At 41.0% G+C, this 24,036-nt stretch overlaps 1 protein-coding gene across 2 annotated transcripts in view; it reads left to right on the top strand.

The window, feature by feature from the left end:
• LOC149463526 (ficolin-1-B-like) overlaps nt 1-19,196 on the top strand; it is a 638,327-nt gene extending 619,131 nt beyond the window's left edge. For both annotated transcript variants that reach the window (XM_089675068.1, XM_089675067.1), the window contains exons 6-8: nt 8,142-8,271; nt 9,850-9,984; nt 18,430-19,196. In XM_089675068.1, the coding sequence (XP_089531194.1) occupies nt 8,142-8,271; nt 9,850-9,984; nt 18,430-18,680 (516 nt within the window). In that variant the 3' untranslated portion in view covers nt 18,681-19,196. The remainder of the gene's footprint in view (nt 1-8,141; nt 8,272-9,849; nt 9,985-18,429) is intronic.
• Nucleotides 19,197-24,036: the final 4,840 nt, after the last annotated feature.

Genomic DNA, 24,036 nt, shown 5'->3' with positions numbered 1-24,036 from the left:
CCTTTGGCGCTATATAAATACTGTATAATAATAATAATCTACCATTGACTTTTGTTTGCGAATGAGTGGACAGTGGGCAGAATCTAGGGTCTTTTAAAGGGGGCTCCCTTACCCTTATCACCATGGGGAAAAGGTGCTTTGCCAGGGGGTCCCTTCTAGCAAGGCATCCTCCACATCCTATGGTAAGGGCATGTGGTCTGGTATGGTTGGGAGGGTGCACGCTCACCCCTCCTTTCCTGGCCCCCCAGGCTGAATACTTGGATAAGGGTTTGGTATGGATTTTGTAGGTGAACGTCACGCTTTTTTTTTCTTTCTTTATGTGAGATTCACCTTTAAAATTCATGCCAGATTCAAAAAGTCTGGTATGGAATTTTAGGGTGGATGCCATGAATTTTTTTTTTAAGTTTGTTTTCATAGGGTCCCCCTTAAAATCCATGCCAGACCTAAAGGGGCCTCTTGTTTTTTTTTTTTCCTCTTATTTCTCTTATTGTATTTGTTTTTTTACACTATCCCCGCTGTTTAACCATTTGCCATTCTGAGGATTTACCCCCTTCCTGACCAGGCAATTTTTTGCGTTACGACACTGCGTTACTTTAACTGACAATTTCAAAGTCATGCAATGCTACACCCTAATGAAATTTCCGTCCTTTTTTTTCTCACAAATTGGGCTTTCTTTTGGTGGTATTTGTGCTGTTTTTATTTTTTACGCTATAAAAAAGACCAATAATTTTGAGAAACAAAATTTTATTTTTTACTTTTTGCTATTAGACATATCCAATATAAAATTAAAAAAAATCAAATTTCATCATAAATTTATGCCAAAATGTATTCTGCGACATGTCTTTGCTGAAAAAAAATCCCAATATGTGTAAATTATTTGGTTTACATGAAAGTTATAGCATTTACAAATGGAGGTATATATACTGGGATTTTTTTTTTCATTTTTACTAGTAATGGCGGCGATCAGCGACTTATAGCGGGGCTGTGGGACTGCGGGACATTGACACTGGGGGAAACTGACTTGGTGTTACTGACATCCCCAAGTGACATCAATACAGTGATCAGTGCTAAAAAAAGCACTGATACTGTACTAATGGCATTGGGCAGGAAGGGGTTAATATGAGGGGTGATCAAAGGGTTAACTATATGCTGGGAGTGTTTTACTAGGGGGCGGTGTGTGTGTGATTCACTGTGCACAGCCACCCACTGCAGTGTGCCCGAGCTGACAGAGGAGAACTGTTACTAAACAAAACAGTTCCCTCTGTAGGAGATCCTCGGAAATCACCAGGCGAGTAATTACCAGTTGGGGCCCATGCGCTCCTTACCCGGAAATGCAAAATTACGTATATATATATATATATATATATATATGTGTGTGTGTGATTTTGTGCACAGCTGCCCCCCTGTAGTAGTATTTCTGTTATAGGTCTCCAAGTGGTTAATTATACTGACCTGCCAATCTGGAATCCCTGGCTGACAGCTGAATGAGGGCTGGTTCACACCAGCAATTGCACAGGAATTGCAAATACCTGCATGATTCACATGTGGTGCAGTGTGGTGCAATTTGAGTTCATTCATTTTGAATGGGCTAAATCTGACTAAACCTCACCAAAAAGCAGTGTGCTGTACCATGTCATCTGGTGCAGGCAAACCCACTGCATTTTATAACTGGTATAGCCCTTCCATCAGCACCACATCCCAATGAGATAAGTCCAAAAACAAATAAAGCAATAGCAGGTTTTCCAGGAGGGAGCCCACCCTTCCTTAAAGGTGAAGGGACACATTGGATGCCCAGGCATACCTGCCCTTGACTTATCCACTGCCATGCTCCAACATGGAGACTCTCAAACACAGAGTTAGGACCGCACCGAGCAGAAGAGCCTTGGCAAGGCAGTACAGCTTCCACATGTAATTGCAAATGTGTGCAACTAAACCGTCTGGTTTTAATATGTTTTGTTAGAAAGACAGCAAATGTTGTTTTATTGCAGGATAGCTGGCAAGTGTGCTGGGAAATATATTATTTTGTTTTTGATATTACACAACAATTATAGGAATTATTCATTATGCTTCCACAAATATGGAGACATTCACAAAGCATTTTTTTTTATAAATAGACTCCTAAGGTAAGACCAGCTGACTTCAACGCACAGTATTAACTGTATAGATTTTCCAAAATTAATGTATACTCATACTGTATATACTGTACTTGTATATTTTACACATGTATTTTTAATAATATTTTGTCTATAACTAGCAGATGAGTATGAACAATAAATGCATAGTTCATAAACAAACTGTATCTATACAAGCCCTCAAAGTGCCTGAAAGCTGAATGGTCTGTATTACCTAAACCAACCACTTACTTTTTCCTTTTCATTTTGTAACCTGCCCAGGACACATGAGAGAGAAGATATGGTTGGTTGTAATGATCAGACTTCGGTACTGGTATGCAATAGTAACACCATTACAAGACCTGGATTGCCTTGGCCTTCTGCTTGGGTTGCCAATCTTTTCAGTACAAGGACCACATTGTATATTTTATAATATTCATGAGAGTCTCTCCTTACATCAGGGTCCCCATCAGAGCCCTCCATACATCAAGGTCCCTATTGGGTCTTACGTATGTCAGAGTTTCCCTGTACATTTGGGTCCTCATCAGAGTTCTCCCATACATCAAGGTCCCCCCTAAATCAAAGCCTCTGCTGACCTTAATTCTCAATCTGTGAACATTGAGGATTTGCAATTATCTCTAGTAGAGATGAGCGAATCGAACCAGGCGAAGTGGAATTCGTTTCGAATTTCAGGAAAAATTCGATTTGCGTCGAATCCGAATATTAGCATACTTCGGGTGCGCGAATCGGATTTTTCCCGATCAGCCGGCAAAAGTGTCCCTGCAGAGAGCTCCGCTATTTCTGACAGTTCTCTGACAGTTCCTTCACATGTACAGCGGTTGAAACATTGTATCTATTTGTTTCCATTTAGGATACAGATGTTTTTATTCGGAAACAGATACAATGTTTCAACCGCTGTAAATGTGAAGGAACTGTCAGAGAACTGTCAGAAATAGCGGAGCTCTCTGCAGATACACTTTTTGCTGTACTGGAATACTTCTTCTTTTCATTCTTCTTTTCATTCTTCTCATTCTTCTTTTCATTCTTCTTTTTTTTCTTCTTCTCATTCTTCTTTTCATTCTTCTTCTTCTTTTCATTCTTCTCATTCTTCTTTTCTTCTTCATGAAAAGAAGAATGAGAAGAAGAATGAAAAGAAGAATGAGAAGAATGAAAAGAAGAATGAAAAGAAGAAGAAGAATGAGAAGAAGAATGAGAAGAAGAATGAAAAGAAGAATGAGAAGAATGAAAAGAAGAATGAAAAGAAGAATGAAAAGAAGAAGAAGAAGAATGAAAAGAAGAAGAATGAAAAGAAGAAGAAGAAGAATCTTTTCATTCTTCTCATTCTTCTTTTCATTCTTCTTTTCATTCTTCTTCTTCTTCTTTTCATTCTTCTTCTGTTCATTCTTCTTTTCATTCTTCTTCTTCTTTTCATTCTTCTTCTTCTTTTCATTCTTCTTCTTCTTCTTTTCATTCTTCTCATTCTTCTTTTCATTCTTCTTCTTCTTCTTTTCATTCTTCTTCTTCTTTTCATTCTTCTTTTCATTCTTCTTCTTCTTCTTCTTTTCATTCTTCTTTTCATTCTTCTTCTTCTTTTCATTCTTCTTCTTCTTCTTTTCATTCTTCTTTTCATTCTTCTTCTCATTCTTCTTTTCATTCTTCTTCTTTTCATTCTTCTCATTCTTCTTTTCTTCTTCATGAAAAGAAGAATGAAAAGAAGAATGAGAAGAAGAATGAAAAGAAGAATGAAAAGAAGAATGAGAAGAATGAAAAGAAGAATGAAAAGAAGAAGAAGAATGAAAAGAAGAATGAGAAGAAGAATGAAAAGAAGAATGAAAAGAAGAATGAGAAGAATGAAAAGAAGAATGAAAAGAAGAAGAAGAATGAAAAGAAGAATGAGAAGAAGAATGAAAAGAAGAATGAGAAGAAGAATGAGAAGAATGAAAAGAAGAATGAGAAGAATGAAAAGAAGAATGAAAAGAAGAAGAAGAAGAATGAAAAGAAGAATGAGAAGAAGAATGAAAAGAAGAATGAAAAGAAGAATGAGAAGAATGAAAAGAAGAATGAGAAGAAGAATGAAAAGAAGAATGAGAAGAAGAATGAGAAGAATGAAAAGAAGAATGAAAAGAAGAAGAAGAATGAAAAGAAGAAGAAGAATGAAAAGAAGAATGAAAAGAAGAAGAAGAAGAATCTTTTCATTCTTCTCATTCTTCTTTTCATTCTTCTTCTTCTTCTTTTCATTCTTCTTCTTCTGTTCATTCTTCTTTTCATTCTTCTTCTTCTTCTTTTCATTCTTCTTCTTCTTTTCATTCTTTCTTCTTCTTCTTCTTTTCATTCTTCTCAATTCTTCTTTTCATTCTTCTTCTTCTTCTTTTCATTCTTCTTCTTCTTTTCATTCTTCTTTTCATTCTTCTTCTTCTTCTTTTCATTCTTCTTCTTCTTCTTTTCATTCTTCTTTTCATTCTTCTTCTTCTTCTTTTCATTCTTCTTCTTCTTCTTTTCATTCTTCTTTTCATTCTTCTCATTCTTCTTTTCATTCTTCTCATTCTTCTTTTCATTCTTCTTTTCATTCTTCTTCTCATTCTTCTTTTCATTCTTCTTCTTTTCATTCTTCTTTTCATTCTTCTCATTCTTCTTTTCTTCTTCATGAAAAGAAGAATGAAAAGAAGAATGAAAAGAAGAAGAATGAAAAGAAGAATGAGAAGAAGAATGAAAAGAAGAATGAAAAGAAGAATGAGAAGAATGAAAAGAAGAATGAAAAGAAGAAGAAGAATGAAAAGAAGAATGAGAAGAAGAATGAAAAGAAGAATGAGAAGAAGAATGAGAAGAATGAAAAGAAGAATGAGAAGAATGAAAAGAAGAATGAAAAGAAGAAGAAGAAGAATGAAAAGAAGAAGAAGAATGAAAAGAAGAATGAAAAGAAGAAGAAGAAGAATCTTTTCATTCTTCTCATTCTTCTTTTCATGCTTCTTCTTCTTTTCATTCTTCTTATTCTTTTCATTCTTCTTTTCATTCTTCTTCTTCTTCTTTTCATTCTTCTTCTTCTTCTTTTCATTCTTCTTTTCATTCTTCTTCTTCTTTTCATTCTTCTTCTTCTTCTTTTCATTCTTCTTTTCATTCTTCTCATTCTTCTTTTCATTCTTCTCATTCTTCTTTTCATTCTTCTTCTCATTCTTCTTTTCATTCTTCTTCTTTTCATTCTTCTTTTCATTCTTCTCATTCTTCTTTTCTTCTTCATGAAAAGAAGAATGAAAAGAAGAATGAAAAGAAGAAGAATGAAAAGAAGAATGAGAAGAAGAATGAAAAGAAGAATGAAAAGAAGAATGAGAAGAATGAAAAGAAGAATGAAAAGAAGAAGAAGAATGAAAAGAAGAATGAGAAGAAGAATGAAAAGAAGAATGAGAAGAATGAAAAGAAGAATGAGAAGAATGAAAAGAAGAATGAAAAGAAGAAGAAGAATGAAAAGAAGAAGAAGAATGAAAAGAAGAATGAAAAGAAGAAGAAGAAGAATCTTTTCATTCTTCTCATTCTTCTTTTCATGCTTCTTCTTCTTTTCATTCTTCTTATTCTTTTCATTCTTCTTTTCATTCTTCTTCTTCCTCTTTTCATTCTTCTTCTTCTTCTTCTTCTTCTTCTTCTTCTTCTTCTTTTCATTCTTCTTCTTCTTCTTTTCATTCTTCTTTTCATTCTTCTCATTCTTCTTTTCATTCTTCTTCTCATTCTTCTTTTCATTCTTCTTCTTCTTCTTTTCATTCTTTTCATTCTTTTCATTCTTCATGAAAAGAAGAATGAGAAGAAGAATGAAAAGAAGAATGAAAAGAAGAATGAAAAGAAGAATGAGAAGAAGAATGAAAAGAAGAATGAAAAGAAGAATGAGAAGAATGAAAAGAAGAATGAAAAGAAGAATGAGAAGAAGAATGAGAAGAAGAATGAGAAGAATGAAAAGAAGAATGAAAAGAAGAAGAAGAATGAAAAGAAGAAGAAGAATGAATGAAAAGAAGAATGAAAAGAAGAAGAATGAGAAGAAGAATGAGAAGAATGAAAAGAAGAATGAAAAGAAGAAGAAGAATGAAAAGAAGAATGAGAAGAAGAATGAAAAGAAGAATGAAAAGAAGAATGAGAAGAATGAAAAGAAGAATGAAAAGAAGAATGAAAAGAAGAAGAAGAAGAATGAAAAGAAGAAGAAGAATGAAAAGAAGAATGAAAAGAAGAAGAATCTTTTCATTCTTCTCATTCTTCTTTTCATTCTTCTTCTTCTTCTTTTCATTCTTCTTCTTCTTTTCATTCTTCTTCTTCTTCTTTTCATTCTTCTTCTTCTTCTGAGGATGAGGATGAAGAAGAAGAAGAAGAAGTAGGATGAAAATAAGAAGAATTCCAAGCCGGCAAAACGTGTATCTGCAGAGCTCCGCTAAGTGTATCTGCAGAGCTCAGCGGTTGAAACATTGTATCTATTTGTTTCCATTTATGGAAACAAATAGATACAATGTTTCAACCGCTGTAAATGTGAATGTCAGAGAACTGTCAGAAATAGAGGAGCTCTGCAGATACACTTAGCGTAGCTCTGCAGATACACTTTTTGCCGGTTTGGAATTCTTCTTATTTTCATCCTACTTCTTCTTCTTCATCCTCATCCTCATCCTCGGAAGAAGAAGAGGATGAGGATGAGGATGAAGAAGAAGAAGAAGAAGTAGGATGAAAATAAGAAGAATTCCAAGCCGGCAAAAAGTGTATCTGCAGAGCTCCTCTATTTCTGACAGTTCTCTGACATAGAACTGTGAGAAATAGAGGAGCTCTGCAGATACACTTTTTGCCAGCTTGGAATTCTTCTTATTTTCATCCTACTTCTTCTTCTTCTTCATCCTCATCCTCTTCTTCTTCTTCTGAGGATGAGGATGAGGATGAAGAAGAAGAAGTAGGATGAAAATAAGAAGAATTCCAAGCCGGCAAAAAGTGTATCTGCAGAGCTCCTCTAAGTGTATCTGCAGAATAGAGGAGCTCTGCAGATACACTTTTTGCCGGCTTGGAATTCTTCTTATTTTCATCCTACTTCTTCTTCTTCTTCATCCTCATCCTCAGAAGAAGAAGAAGAGGATGAGGATGAGGATGAAGAAGAAGAAGAAGAAGAAGTAGGATGAAAATAAGAAGAATTCCAAGCCGGCAAAAAGTGTATCTGCAGAGCTCCGCTAAGTGTATCTGCAGAGCTATGCTATTTCTGACAGTTCTCTGACATTCACTCCATACAGCGGTTGAAACATTGTATCTATTTGTTTCCATTTATGGAAACAAATAGATACAATGTTTCAACCGCTGTATGGAGTGAATGTCAGAGAACTGTCAGAAATAGGCTATTTCTGACAGTTCTCTGACATTCAATACTCCATACAGCGGTTGAGGAGTGAATGTCAGAGAACTGTCAGAAATAGCCTATTTCTGACAGTTCTCTGACATTCACTCCATACAGCGGTTGAAACATTGTATCTATTTGTTTCCATTTATGGAAACAAATAGATACAATGTTTCAACCGCTGTATGGAGTGAATGTCAGAGAACTGTCAGAAATAGCGGAGCTCTGCAGATACACTTAGCGGAGCTCTGCAGATACACTTTTTGCCGGCTTGGAATTCTTCTTATTTTCATCCTACTTCTTCTTCTTCCTCTTCATCCTCATCCTCTTCTTCTTCTTCTGAGGATGAGGATGAGGATGAAGAAGAAGAAGTAGGATGAAAATAAGAAGAATTCCAAGCCGGCAAAAAGTGTATCTGCAGAGCTCCGCTAAGTGTATCTGCAGAGCTCCGCTAAGTGTATCTGCAGAGCTCAGCGGTTGAAACATTGTATCTATTTGTTTCCATTTCGCATCGAATCGAATTTCTTCCTCAAATTCGACGAATCAGCCGAATCGAATTTTTGAATAATTCGCTCATCTCTAGTCTCTAGCTGTGGGCCAGATAAAATCTTGTACCTGGCCAGATATGGCCCATGGGCTGTAGCTTGGAAGCCCCAGGTGTAGTCATACAGTATGTACCTCTCTTTTAGGTTTTCCAGAGGAGGATGGATGGATCAGTGGATTTCTTTAGGAACTGGAATGACTATAAGAGAGGATTTGGGAATCAGAACAGTGAATTCTGGCTTGGAAATGATAACATTCATCGCCTCACGTCCACAGGTAGGGTGATAACACAAATAGAGACACACAAAACAATTGCTGATCTGACAATAAATTGTGGAGCAAGATTTGATAGTTTGGAACATAAATAGAATCATACATTTGTGATCAGCAATTTTTTCAGTCTATACTCATCATGGTTTCACATGTGACCAGACCCAGAAGTTCTCAAAACCTGGCCCAGGGACTCCAGCTAATCTAATTATTGTCTTAAATATTTGACAAATATCAAAGATAGCACACAAGTGTAGCATCCTCCTAAGGTTTAGGAAAGGTTGCTAGGTAAATTTAGTTGGACTCCACTGTATTCAGTGGAGCAGAGGTTGATTGGTTAGGGCTGCTCAGGTTTTCACAGGCTACTGCTCTGCTACTACCCCCTGTATTCTAGAGATATTCGGAACATAGTGGGAGGGAGAGCAGAGTCTGCAGTTTGAATATTTATGGAATCTCAGCCAATCCCTGGGGAGGTGTGCCTAAAAGCTAGGGAAAGAGCACATAAAGAGCCTGAGCCTTGAGTGGCAAAGGAGTCTGCAGTATGGTGGTATAAGGCAGCATCCCAGGGTCCAGCACTCTGGAGGAGACCCCTGTTGAGCGGCTTTGCCCTCCATGGCAGCAACCAGGGAAGAGAGCCAATTGAAGAAGGTTCCAGCTAGGCTTAGCTGGGGGGGGGGGGGACTAAATGAAGGGCATTCCTGCAATCGTAGCATATTATGACAGACTTATCTTAAAATGAAGCCCTCCAGTGGTGTGCTGTTACCCCTGAGAGAGCTTCCGTCTTCACCCAGTCTTCCTTCCAGGTTCACGGGCTCCGGCCATTTGGATGGCCAAAACTTGATGACATAATTTCCGCACATGCTCTCAGGAATCACGGTTGTGGCACAATGCTCTGAAGGGACGGCATGCTCAGTATGCACTGTGCATACAACGGTGATGTCACCAGCTGCAAAAATTGTTAAAATCTCCCAGATAGTGCTTGTTTATGAAATATTATTTGTACCTACAGGTAAGCTTTTATATACCGTAAGCTTACTTGTAGATAAGAGTCAGTAAGTGGTATTTACTACTGCTTTAAATGCAAACAGCTTAAGTATCTGAATTTATCCGGATATCAGCCTCTCGTAGTATCTGTACAGCAGGACTGGAGTGTGAGAGAAAGAAGCAACACAAGGAACCAACTAATTCACAGGCTGATAGGAGGAGAGAGCAGAGTGACAGAGACGAGCTTATCACTGAGCTGCTTCTCCTTTCGCTATCCACTATCCGACTAGAGCGGGTCCAGGATGTCCTGGGCTCAGAAGAAGATGGTTGAATAATGCTGGCCATCAAGGACAACTAGTGGCAAAAAAAAAAATACTTAAGGGGGAAACCCTTGACTGAAAATAAATATTGCAGCAGGTTTTTATTTTTTTTATGTCTTTTAATGGCCTATTCAATTTTATCTTGGTGTTTTTGGCTGGTGTCCTGCTTTAAAGTAATAGCTCAAAATGCCGACTCTTGGGTGCATAATGAAAATGAATTTTGCCTAGCGTGCATGTTCATTGACTGACTTAACTTCATCCTTTTCTTCTATTGTCTTAGGAACGTTTCAGCTACGGGTCGACCTTGCTGATTTTGAAAACGGACGTTTTTACGCTTTGTATGGCAATTTCCGCATCGAGGGGGAGACAAATAACTACACACTGAGTGAAGTTAGCTACAGCGGAGGAACTCTGAGTAAGAACATATACTATGGTGTTATATTAAATAGCATGTGAGTCAAAATTGTTTCTGTTTTGCACAGAGGGAGGGAGGGTTAGAACCTCTGTCTTGTTTTTACTTTGTGCTGTGGATGTTTCATTCCTGTGCCAGCAATGGGTGTCACAAAGACAGGATGTGATGGGATATCATTCAGGCACAGGTACATTTAGAAAAGTCCATTAATAGAGTGGAGAGACAGAAAGTAAAGTATTCCGCATTCAGGTCATATGCCCATAAATGCAAGTACTGATTATTACAGCGTCCAGCCGCATCCAGCAACAGTGTATTTCAACTTTTCACAGGTCTTGACAGGCTGCTGGCAGCAGGGCTTGGCGCTGCTCCAGTACCTTCTGGTTACTTAAAAACGCTATAATTTAATGCTGAGGAGTCAAACTACCTGTGTGCATGAAGCCTTAGGCAGGAATGTTTGATGCATTCTGATTATTCTGACTCAGACTACAAGGCCATAAACTTTGTCTCCAGCGATGTATATAGCTATACAATGTGGTGTTGAATTTATTCCTTGCATCGGGTCAGATAGTTTAACTCAATGAATAAACTCACATGTTGAGGAAGTCAGATGAGGAAACCCATTCGAATGTTCCGTTTAATGGAGATTAATCATAAGTAGAAAAACGATAATGTTGTAGCCTCATGGAAAAATGCATTTGGTAAGACAAGATACAGTGGAATGATTACAGAGAGAGGCAGGGGGGAGGGATATACACAAGTACGGTGAGAGAAAGAGCTCAGCTAAGACAGAAGGAGACAGCTTAAAGACACAGAGCAATAATAAACAAGTGATGGTCACAGAGAAATATCAATAATTAAAATAGTGTAACACAACACTGATCAACTACACAATAACATTCAAATGATGCTAGTTTGCTGCCAGGCTATGACCCCATATTGGGCTCTGTGTCAGTAAAGTATATGTAAACCCTAAGGGGGAACTGATCATTTTACGCACGCTCTACTTCCTGATGACTGTTATCACTTGTCATTGTTCCCTGCTTGAGAGTTTCCCCATAATTCATGCAAAGACTTTTAGGCCTAGTATGAAGTTTAACAGAGACCCCATGCAATAAAACAATATAAAAAATTATATGAGGTACCCCAAACGCCCTTCAGACCTGGTATGGATTTTAATGGGAAACCCCATGCAAAAACCAAGAAACAATAAAGCATGAGGTACCCCCCACAAATCCATACCAGACCCTTATCCGAGTATGCAGCCTGGAAGGCCAGGAAAAGGGGTGGGCAAGCATGCACCTCCCTCCCTAAAACATGCCCTCAGCAGTGGGGAGTGGCCTCCCTGGAAAAGCACTGTGACCTCATGGTAATGAGGACTAGGTCCTCTACAACCCTGGCCCAATGGTGGTGGGGAGGTCTGTCAGTGAGGTATTATCAGAAGCTGGAAGTCTGGTAGCCCCTTTAACATTAAGGGAGCACCCAGATACCACCCTCCCCCATGTGAATGAGTAAGGGGTACTCAGCACCCCTACTCATTCACAAAAAAATAATGTAAAAAGTAAATAAAAAACACATAGTTTTTGACCTTTACTTGAAAAACCCAACCATCATCAATCACATTGTCCAACGTCAATTATGATGCTCAAGGGCTGCTGAATGAAAAAAGCGCCACCTGCCAACACATAGTGGAACCCAATGACTGCATGCCCTGGCAGGGAGCAGCAGTTTTAGTAATGTTTTAAGTGAAACATTCAAAATGTAAAACTCTATTAGCCATTGCCCTCCTGAGAATTTACCCCCCTTTCTGACCAGGCCATTTTTTGTGATATGGCACTGCGTTGCTTTAACTGACAATTGAACGGTCATGCAATGCTGCACCCAAATGAAATGTATGTCCTTTTTTCCCACAAATAGAGCTTTCTTTCAGTGGTGTTGGATCGTCTCTGCGTTTTTTATTTTGTTGTGCTATAAAAAAAAATTACAATTTTGAAAAAAAACACAATATTTTTTACTTTTTGCTATTAAACATGTCCATTAAAAACATTTTAAAAATCAAATGTCATCATAAATTTAGGCCAAAATGTACTCTGCAAATGTCTTTACTAGAAAAAAATCCCAATACATGTAAATTAATTAGTTTACGTGAAAGTTATAGCATTTACAAATGGTGGCATAGATACTGGAAATTTTTTTTCTTTATACTAGTAATGGCTGCGATCAGAGACGGATTGCGGGACTGCGGCAGGCATTCTGACACTGTGGTTGAACTGACTAACTGTCATCCTCAGTGACACCAATACAGTGATCAGTGCTAATAAAAAAACACTAACACTGTACTAATGACACTGGACAGGAAGGGGTTACCATCTGTGGTGTTTTATTATTTGTGCTGTGTGTGCGCTTTACTATGTCAGCACAGTGCTTTGTTTTGCTCTGCTATGCGGAGTAATACAAATCAATGTGCAGGAGCTGAGAGGGGGGAGATCTGTATTGTTTACATACAGGTCTCTCCCCCCTCCGTGATACACGCCGATCGCCGGGTGCCAGTGGAGAATCACCCGCCGGTACCCGGTTACTGACAGGTGAGGCCGCCAATGGCAGCACAGGTAGGGCACACACGTGGCTCGCGCGCCCCATACCCCAAAATGCAAAATCATGTATATATACATGATTTTATGCACCACTGCCACCCTGTAGCAGTATTTCTGCTATAGAGTGGCAGGAAAGAACATACCTGGCAGATGTCCTGACCCTATTTGTGAAGTGGAGCATCTGCAAAATGTATACAACTTACTACAGCAACATTAATATTTAGGCCTCGTTTACACAGGTGCTGAGGCCCATATAACATGCATGTGATATTTTTTCTTGTGTCTCTAGTGTATAGGTACTGCATTCAGGCAGCCCATTGATGTGTAATAAGATGCAGTTGCTGCATGGACACAGCTGATCATCCTAATGTGACAGGCATGCATGTGAACAGCCCCGAAGACACACTGGGGAAGATTTACTAAAATTGAATTGTGCAAAATGTGGTGCAGCTTTGCATAGAAACCAATCAGCTTCCAGGGTTTATTGTCTAAGTGTAACTGAACAAGCTGAAGTTAGAAGCTCCCATGCACACATTTATCAGATTCTGAGTGCTCCAGTTTTACTAAATCTTCCCCACTGTCTGCATTCAGCACCACTCACCAGCATGTCTGTCACATTAGGATGAGCGGCTATGCCTATGCAGCCACTGCATCCTAATAGACTTGGGCTTCCTGCATGCATCACCTGGAAAAAATGGCCATTCATGAATTAGGAGCCTCAGTGCCCATAAGGAGCCTCAGTGCCCCTATGAAGGATACTTTACAAAGAAAAAAGTGTGTTTAAATTGATGATACGTGACAGCTCCCTGCTGCTTTATTCTGTTCGTAAACAAACAGCCAGGAAATCCATTCATCTATACCAGACCCTTATCCTGGATGAAGGTCTGGTATAGATGTTAATGGGGTGACCCTACATAAAAAAATGGCTTGGGGGTTCCCACATGAGTCACACCAGGCCCTTTAGGCCTGGAATTAAATTTAAGTGGAATCGAGTGCAAAAAAAACAAAAAAAAGCGTGAGGTTCCCCAATCTCTATACCAGACCAGACAAAAAAGAGATACACTTAAAAATCCATACCAGACCCTCAATCAAGCTTGCAGTCTGCCAGGTCAGGAAATAGGTGGGTGAACGTGCACTCCCCTGAACCATGTAAGCCCACATGCCCTCAACACTGGGGAAGTAAATTGCCAGGGCCCCATGTGGATGAAGAGAAGAGCCTCTTTCTGACACCCCTGGTCCAGTGGTTGTGGGGGTCTGTGAGAGGGGGCTTATCAGAATCTAGAAACCCCCTTTGGCAATAAGGGGACACCCAGATACCAGGTACATAGTGCCCCTACTCATTCACAAAAAATGTAAAGTGTAAAAAAAAAAAAAAAAGAAATAGAAACACATGTTTTGACAAGTCCTTTATTAAATAGCAGGCCACATGCCCTTAACAATGAGGGCACCTTGCTAGGGAGGACCCCCCTGGCAAAGCACTTTGTCCCCATGTTGCTGAAGAGAAGAACTTCTTCCCCACAAACCTGGCCAGGTAGTTGTGGGGTTCTGCAGGCAGGGGACTTATCAGAATTTGGAGTCCACCTTTATCAATAAGGGGCACCCACATACCACCCCGATGTGAATAAGCAAAGGGTACATAGTAGCCCTGGTAACAAAAAAATAAAAAACCGGGATGCCCTCAACCATAAATAATGGTGAATTGTAAACAAAGGGATTTCAACAAGAATAACTCCAAATACTGGGATATACTAATTGCCGACTCACATTTGAATATCACACTGTGGTGTCCTCAGAACCAATTGGAGCATAAGAAAAAGGAGAAGAGACCAAGGGAAAGAGATCCCTTAGGTCAAGGGGTCCCAATGAGGATAAACTGCGGCTTGTTTGAAGAAGAAGCCCACGTGACTCGGTGGGCGAAACGCATTACGTTACATCCAGGTGATGCCCACGACTGCGCAGTCCCAGCTGACCAGCAGCTCCACGCCGGGTCTCCTCCCTGCGCGCTCTGCTTGGAATCACACATGGTCTCCCATGATCTCCCCAATGGGACTACTACCTGGCCGCATGGCTGCAGACTCTGCATGCATCCCTGACACCGTAGGTGGACCCGACCGCATCTCTGCACGCTCTGCATTCACCACTACACATGTGGAAGCTCTGATTACACTATCCCATAGCTTTTATAGCTGAAATATATACCCCAATGTGTATGTGTTTCATCATTCTGGGATACCCGGCAAGCAGCAACAGGCACTACACCTTTGGATTCGGTGAGGGATGGCATTTTCATGACTTTGGGGCAGGATGTGGTGAGACCATCAAGTTTCATTTATATCAGCTATATAACTAGCTATCTGCTTTAAGCATTGAACTTGCATTACCATCCAATTAATTCAGCTGAAAATATGTGATATCCATCCATTGATTCAAGTTTATCAGTTTATATTGCATTTATTGCTTTATTCGCATTAATCAACTATACCCATAGTATATCCCAATTCGGGCTCTGCTATGTGGGGACTGTGCTGGTGTTATCATCTATATCAAGTCTTGTGAGGGAGAGCAAATTATCTATGCATTTATCACAAGTTGACATGACTGTCAGTCATCGCATAATTATATGCAGGAAAGAACTTGCCTATTGATGGACTTTCTGTTCCCACATGGGATTTATCTCTATATACATAATGGTATACTATTTTTGGCACTCCACATATCTAAATTGTGTACATTGAAATTGGTATCTAGTCTATTCTACAATATAAAAAAAGAAGTGCTCACAGGTATAGTGGAGTGTGCCTAGGGAAGAAACAGATCCTTGAAACCTTAAGCTTTAATGATGATCTTTCTAACCCACCAAGAAATGGTGGAAAAAGATGCAGGTTCCTCCATAGAGGGACCATCAGGAACAATTAAGAGATAGTTGGTCTTTCTAATGGAAATGATGGTTGTGAGGTAAACTAACACAGCCCCAATAAAATCCAAGCAGTGATCTTCTGAAGCAGTCATACAGAGGAGTTAAAAATTATGTCCTGGTTGAGGTGAAAGGTTAACCCTACCTTAGGTATGAAGGAAGTGCTGGTTTTCAACTCTACCTTGTCCTATAAGACCAGAAAGGCTCCTAAATTAAACACTTCAATCATAGAAGTGGTGGCCAGGAGAAAAACAAACTTGTGAGTAATTAGGGATTAGGCAGTTCAAAAGGCATTATTTGAAGTGCTGAAAGATTTCAGACTGCACAGAGTTGTGGGAAAGTGCACAAGGGAGCCAGGAGTTAAACAAAGGTCCTTTACAAAGGTCCTTTACAAAGGTCCTTCACAAAGGTCCTTCACAAAGAATGGAAACCAGCTGTCTCTGGAAGAGGACTGCAAGTGAGAGACAAACTCTTGATGATCTTCTAGATTGTAAGCTCGAAAGAGCAGGGCCCTCGATCCCCTCATGTTTTGCATTGTATTGGTATTGTTCTGTCACATGTTCTGTCCCCCTTTGTAATGTACAGCGCTGAGTGAACTATTGGCGCTTTATAAATACTGTATAATAATAATAATAATAATGATGCTTGTCCAGGGCTATCACCAAAAAGGTCAGGATTCGTCCCACTGAAAATTTCCTGGAGAGAAAGTTGTCTCACACTAAGCAAAGTACTGTAGAGTTTCCATGTGTGGTTATAGACCTTGCTATAGACTTCCTAGCTTTAAGCATCATGCGGTTCCTCCATTTAGAAATGTCTCTGTCTCTCAGGACCTGAGCTTCAACAGACATGAAGGTAAAGCCAGAAACCATGAAGAAGGATGGGAAATTGGTCCTTGAAACAGAAGATGATATTAAAGTTCCCATGCAATGCCTGCCAGTTTTATCAGGTTGGATTACCATGTCCACCTGGGCTAGTCTGGGGCTATGAGGATCACTGGAATTCCTTCCATCATTATGCTACAAAGTAGATTAGGGTGTGCTGTTGCCATGGAGACACTAGAGCATGGGTGTCAAACTGGCTGCCCTCCAGCTGTTGCCAAACTACAAGTCCCATGAGGCATTGCAAGATTGACAGTATCAAGCATGACTCCCAAAGGCAGAGGTATGATGGGACTTGTAGTTTCTCAACAGCTGGAGGGCCACCAGTTTGACACCCCTGCACTAGAGCATACACTGCTTCTGCTAGAGCAGGTGTAGGCAACCTTTGAGAGATGGAGATCTACCTGAACAACATGGAAGAGATCAAAGATCACCAGGGTGCTGCGTCCTTTTTTTTTTTTTAAGAAATGACCTTGGAAGTTTCCAATAAAAAGTAAAGACAGCATGAAGAAAACTTAGAAAAAAATATAATAAAACGAATGCCACTGTAAAAGTGGCCTACCTTAAAATGTTGTTTCAGTGAGAAACTTGACATTCACTTTCATTAACAATTTTTTTGATGTCTGGGGAGTAATTGCTCACCCCACAAGGCTGATGCTGGAGACTATCATGAAAGCAGAACATCTGGTACTGCAAGCTGATTTGCTCGACTAGTTTAAGTAATGGCTGGCCTTAGTGCTAGTCTGGCCAGCACTCTTTGATTTCTGGCCAGTGTAAATTTTATGTAGGGCAGCATCCATCAGTCAGTAGTATGTAGGACAGTGTCCATCGGTCAGTAGTAGGTAGGGTAGTGTACAGAGGTCAGTAGTATGTAGGGCAGTGTACAGAGGTCAGTAGTAGACAGAGCAGTGTACAAAGTCGTATGTAGAGCAGTACACAGAGGTCAGTAGTATGTAGGACAGTGCCTAGGGGTCAGTAGTAAGTAGGACAGTGTACAGATGTCATTAGGATGCAGGGCAGTGTACAGTGGTCAACAGGACTAAGAGAAGTGTTCAGAGTTCGTCAGTATGAAGAGCAGTGTATAGAGATCAGTAGGGCAGAGGAAAGGGGTGAGCAAGTCAGGAGTTAGCAGGGCAGAGGACAGGGGGTCAGTAGGGCAGAAAACAGGGGGTCTGTAGGGCAGAGGACAGGATGTCAGAAGGAGGGGTCAGGATAGCATTGTACTGAGGGGATAGGAGGGCACAGTACAGGGGGTTCAGGAGGGCATGGTACTGGGGGCCAGGAGGGCATGGTACTTGGGAGTAAAGAGGGCACGCAACTGGGAGGTCAGGAGGGCATGGTACTCGGGGGTGTCAGAAGGGCACAATACTGGGGGTCAGGAGGATATGGTACTGGGGGTTAGAAGGGCACAGTACAGTGGGGGTCAGGAGGGTACAGTACAGGGGGGATCAGCAGGGCATGGTACTGGGGGGTCAGAAGGGCACAGTAGTTAGGGGTCAGTGCAGGGGGGTCAGGAGGGCACAGTACAGGGAGATCAGGAGGGCATGGTACTGGAAGGTCAGGAGGGCAAGGTACTGGAGGAGGTCAGAAGAGCACAGCACTGGCGGTCAGTTGAGTATGGTACCGGAAGTCAGAAGGGAACTGTTCTGGGGTCAGCAGGGCTGGGTACTGGAGGGTCAGGAGGGAATAGCACGAGGGTTAGGAGTGCATGCTACTGGGGGGTCAGGAGGGCATGGTACTGGAGGGGTCAGAAGGACACAGTACTGGAAGGTCAGGAGGGCATGGAACTGTGGGGGTGGGAGTCAGAAGGGCACAATACTGGGAGTTCAGGAGGGCATGGTACTGGGGGGGTCAGGAGGGCATGGTACTGGAGGGGTCAGAAGGACACAGTACTGGAATGTCAGGAGAGCATGGTACTGGGGGCATAGGCATGCACACAGGGTGTTCCAGGTGTTTCTTGGCACACTAATCACCCTGTGCAAGTTTGCATGTGTGTATGTATGTATATTTATATATACACTTTAACTGGTAAATATACAGTATAATTGTCTTCTTTCCTTCACAGGTGATTCATTTTCTCAGCACAGAAACATTCAATTTTCAACCAAAGATCATGATAATGATAAAAGCCCTCACAGTTGTGCCAATTCTTTCCAAGGAGGATGGTGGTATGATAGTTGTCATGATTCCAACCTGAATGGGCTTTATTTAAGGGGTAACCACACCAGCTATGCGAACGGCATAAATTGGAAATCCAGTCGTGGGTATCACTATTCCTACAAAGTCTCTGAATTGAAGATTCGTCCCCAGTCTTAAGGAAGTTAGAAGTTTCCGTAGACTCAGCATCAGATTTATTTTTATCATGTTAAGTGCATGCATCCTAAGTAACGTGTAACACACCTAAGTAATTATTGACACAGTATTTACCCAAACAATGATTTTTTTGCTTTTTTATTCAGTCACCTTTCAGGGTCAGCATCTACTTTTTGAACTGAGATGATGGTTTAGAGATGACACTGGTGCCTGTGCAGTTCATGGCTGTGTTCATAAATGACTGAGACAGATTGGCCTCATCTTGTGACTTGCTGCAAATTACAATGTTAGTCTGATGACAAGGGAAAGGAGACTGAGGAAACATTTCCTCCTGCCTGCTGTATACTGTTGCCTCAGTCCATGCATAGACACCTGCCTGGGTCTCAAGGACTGCTTTTTACTAATGTATTCATGAAGATTTGTAAATTTACTAAAGGGCCCGCTTTAATATCCCCTGCTATATTAATGCTTCCAGAGATTGCTCTTTTAAGCCTTCCAATAAATGGTATTTAAGGACAACTGCCATTTCCTTTTCATTTTTCAGTTTGTACATTCTGAGCAATCTAGGGACAGTTGACCTTTACCAATAAATTAGTTGAAAATGTGGGGTTATGAAAGATATATACATTTGAATCATTCTATTTAAAAGTAACGAGTTTATAGAACTCCAGGAATGTATGCACTTTTAAAGGCTGGCTTATAACAGGTTAAGTCCAATGAGGTGTATGCCACCTTGTGGACTTATCTCTTTTATTTACAATGATTATATTTACAGTGCTCCTGGAGTACAGCTATTACTGTACTCTCAGTACTTTGATAGCAAATGCGGCTTTGCTACACGGCAGCTGCCCTGCCCATTCATCCCCTCTGTTATCCATTCATAGAATACTTTGCATTTTCTGAATGAGTCCACATAATACCTGGATAATATGACTGGACAGGAAGAGAGGAGGAGTGGGTAGAGAGCCTGCAAACCACGCCATAGTTTTTGCGGAGGAGGGCCAGTGTTGAAGTGCCAGAAGCACAGCAGAAGCCATGGCAGAAACAGGGGTGGGGTAGGATGGACATGTACCCTGGGCAGAGTGCTTTGTGTTCTGATGCGACCACTTGCCATTCATTTTACACATTTTCACATTGATCGCCCACTGCAGAAGTAACCCTGCCCCCTGCTGTTCACTGGCCTGGCCACCTTTTTCAATTTGCTCCTCCCTAGGCCAGCACTGCCCACAGCAGTGGATTCGTACAGAAGAACACTCCTGCCATGAGGTTCTGGTGAGCAAAGAATGAAGAGGAGGGGTGGGATGCAGAGCTTAGCAGATAAAGTGAGCTGTAAAGGTGAACTGAGAGGGGATTTGGGGTGTGAGGATGAACAGAGAGGGGTCTCTGGGCTTCAGATGGGGTCTGGGGTGGTAGAGAGAGGGGAGCACAGAGGTAAGAGGAAAGGGGGTTGGGTTTCAGAGCTGAGCAGAAGGGGTTTTAGGGTGCAAAGGTTATTAGGGGGTTGGGGTCCAAAGGTGAGCAGAACAGGATTGGGTAGCAGAGGTTAGCAGAGAGTGTGGAGTACAGAAGTAAGTAGAGAGGGAAACAGAGGCTAGCAGAGGAAGAGGCATTGTAGCGCACAGGCTGGCAGATAGGGGGTGTTGAGGTGCAGATGTTAGACGAAAGGGGGGTTGGGGTGAAGACATGAGTGGGGGGGAGTTAGAGTTCATAGATAAGAATAGAGGTGGGTAGGGTGCAGACATGAGTAGAAAGGGGGTTGTAGTACAAATGTGACTGCATAGGTAAACAGAGTGTGGGGAAGTGAGTGCAAATTTGATCAGAGAGGAAAGAGGGTTTAGAGTGCGGAGATTATTTGGGGGGGGGGAGGGGTTAACAGAGGGGGAGAGGTTTGGGGTGCAGGGTTTAGCAGAGAACAGTGTTGTGGATGGTAAGGTGAGAAGAGTTGGGTGCAAAGGTAAGTGGAGGGGGAGTTTGGAATGCAGACATGAGCAGCCAATCGGGCTTGGGAACAGAGATTATCAGAGGGGGAGGGGTTGTGAAGAGGGTAGAAGAGAGGGGTGTTTGAGGAGCAGAGATGAATAGGGGGTACAGAGGTAAGCATGGAGAGGAAGTTGATATTCTATGGTTAGAAGAGAGAGGGGTTTGGGGTGCAAAGGTGAGAAGGGTGGGGGAGGTGGACTGGAGCTATGGACAAAAAGGGGATTGCAGTGCAAAGGTGAGTAGAGAGGGGACGTTTGTGCGGCAGAGAGGGTGCTTTGGGATGCAGAGGTGAGCCGAGAGCTGGGGTGGACTGACCATTCGATCACTCGGGCACTGCCCGAGGGCCCAAGGTCAATAGGGGGCCCCATGAGATGCCCCTGGTACCTTTCATTGTTATTTTCATAGGCTTTTTTGGGTGTGGGGGCGACGACACAGGGGCCCCATGATCCCCTATTGCCCGGGGGCCCCATGAGTTGTCAGTCCGCCCCTGGCCGAGAAAGGAGGATTTTTTTCCTGTGGGGTCATTTTTGCTGGGGAGGAGGTCTGCTTGAAGGGGGTTGCTTTTGGGTGATTTCCTGGGGAAGATTTTTGCTTAAAGAAGAGGCTTTTGCTAGGGGGAGGGGTTTGCTTTGATATTATATTTATGATATATTATAGGTATTTTTATAGCACCAACAATTTTCGCAGCGCTTTGCATATATTGTACATTCACATCAGTCCGTGCTCTCAAAGACCTTACAGCCTAAGAGCCCTACCTCCCATTCATAAATACACATATTAGGGCCAATTTAGACCGGAGCCGGCTAACCTACAAGCATCTCTTTGGAGTACGGGAGGGAAAGCAGAGTAACCTAGAGAAAACTCGCACAGGCACAGGGAGAACATGCATCCAGGTAATGTATATAAGGTTTTTGCTTAGAGGGGAGATTTTTGCTTGGTGAGAATTTTTTACTGAATGCCAGCAGTCTGAGCTCTGCATTCTGTATACTGGAAGTGTAGTGGTCAAGAATGTGAAATTTACAGCACACCATACAGAGTGCAGAGGTCAGGATTATATGTTAATCTGTGTACTTTACATACATATTACATTCCCAACCTCATTGCTCAACATATGTAATTATGACAAATGTACTGTTTGTTGCATATTCCTGACTACTGCACTCAATACACTGCAGTATATACTCCTGCAAAATGTTATTACATAATTACATGCTCCGGACAAAAGTGTTAATTGTTTGAGACATTGCCTATTTTAACAACTTCAAGTCCGGACACTTTCACCCCCTTCCTGCCCAGGCCAATTTTCAGCTTTCAGTGCTGTCACACTTTGAATGACAATTGCGTGGTCATGCAACACTGTACCCATATGAATTTTTTAGCATTTTTTCGAGACAGATAACACTTTATTTTGGTGGTATTTATTCACCACTGGGTTTTGTATTCTTTTTCTATATAAATGGAAAATTCCAAAAATTGTTAAAGTGTTTTTCTTATAACATTTTGCAAATAGATAATCTTTCTTCATAAATCTTGGCCAAAATGTATTCAGCTATCTTTTTAGTAAAAAAAAAATAACCCAAATTAGTTTATAATTTTTCTAATTTTTAAATTTTTATTTTATTTTTTTATATAAGTATTTCTTTTTTAACATACTGTAACCATAGCAGTAGTATCACCATAGTGACACTGTACTACTTGTGGGGGGTGATGAAGATGTTTTTTCTTTTTTTACATTGATTGCTTTTACACCCATAAAGTCTGTAAAAGCAATCATTTCTCCTTCTGTCTGGCTGCATTCCTGCAGCCATTGAGAAGTACTGTGAGAGCTGTGATTGGTCACAGCTTGTTACATGGTACAAGGCTGTTGTGAATAGCCTTGTATCATGTGACCTCAGTGATCATTCACAGATTTCACAAGTAGTAAGCAGTGATGTCAGGAAGTCCAATCAGTGATCACATGAATCGAGACCACACACAGAGGTCCCGTACAGCGATCTGTGTTCTGCGGTGCCATGCACTCCCAGGGAGCTTGCACAGGCAATGGATGCTGGGGGGGGGGTGTTTAGAAACGTCCACCCGCATCATCAGTCCTGTCCAGCTGTTTATCAACATGGGCCAGATGGGAAGAGGTTAATAACATTCTTCTTCAAAGTAGGCTCAGAAAAAAAGTGATAGTTCTTTGGTTATATTTTGTATGCAGAAAATGCATATGTAATGGGTCGGGATAGTCAGCCGCAGTTTGGCATTTTCATCCTGAGTGCTGGATGACTTTGTCCCAGTACTGGCAATAGCTATACTCTCTGTGCTCTGTAAAAATGTAAATTGTAGTTAAAAGAGGGCACGAGGTGGCATACACCACCTTATAACTCAGAACAGTTTTAAAAATGGATACCTTCCTTGAGTTCTTTAAGGCCTATTATTTATTTATGTATTTCAGGTACTTATATAGCGCTGTCAATTTACGCAGCGCTTTACATATATATATTGTACATTCACATCAGTCCCTAATCCTCAATAGGTGTACAATATAAGGTCCCTAACTTACATTCATACATACACATACTAGGGCCAATTTAGACAGGATCCAATTAACCTACCAGCATGTCTTTGGAGTATGGGAGGAAACCGGAGAACCCGGAGGAAACCCAGGCACAGGGAGAACATGCGAACTCCAGACAGGTGGTGCCAAAGTTGGGATCATGCTCGCTGGGCATGCACAATGCTGCTTATACAGGCATTTGGTGTTTTTTGTTTCAGCATTTGCAGCAACTGTGATGCACATTTTGGGCATTTAAAGGTATATTTGTAGAGGAGAGTTTGCAGGCTGAAAAAAAAAATCACAAGTGCGCATGATGAGCCTAAACACAAAAGTGCATGTTTTTCTAGTGTTTTGGGGGGGGGGGAATGTTTATAAGTGCAAAAGACGTGTTCAATATATTCCATAGGAGCTTTTTTTCTGCTGATTTTATTCTGTCAGCAGTCCATGCATGTTTTCTGCTGCCTAGTGTGCATGGTCCCAAAATACTGTACATCAATCTTTCAGCAGCAGGTGATATGGCTGTTGATCAAGAAAATCACAATGGCAGGTAATAGCCTGGCTGTGCACTGCCATCTTGTGGCAAAAAACAAGAAGACATCACAAATCACGTATAATTTTTTTTCTATATATATACTGTATATACAGTATATTGTACATGCAAAAGAGGTTAGCTTAATGTAAGCAATGTAGCTTCTGTACAATGTGTTTCTATGTATTGTTTTTAATGATAAGTAGAGGCAACAATATTTCCGAATTACATACTCAGGCTCTGATTTCTACTTTGCAGTGTTATGCAATAGATGTACTTTACTGCTTTATCTCATAATGCTAGTTTATGGT

This window comes from Staurois parvus, unplaced genomic scaffold (assembly GCF_062004578.1).
Source record: "Staurois parvus isolate SC_StPar_1 unplaced genomic scaffold, SC_StPar_1.0 ptg000154l, whole genome shotgun sequence".
Classification (NCBI taxonomy): Eukaryota; Metazoa; Chordata; class Amphibia; order Anura; family Ranidae; genus Staurois; species Staurois parvus.
This window is presented reverse-complemented; position numbering and strand designations above follow the sequence as displayed.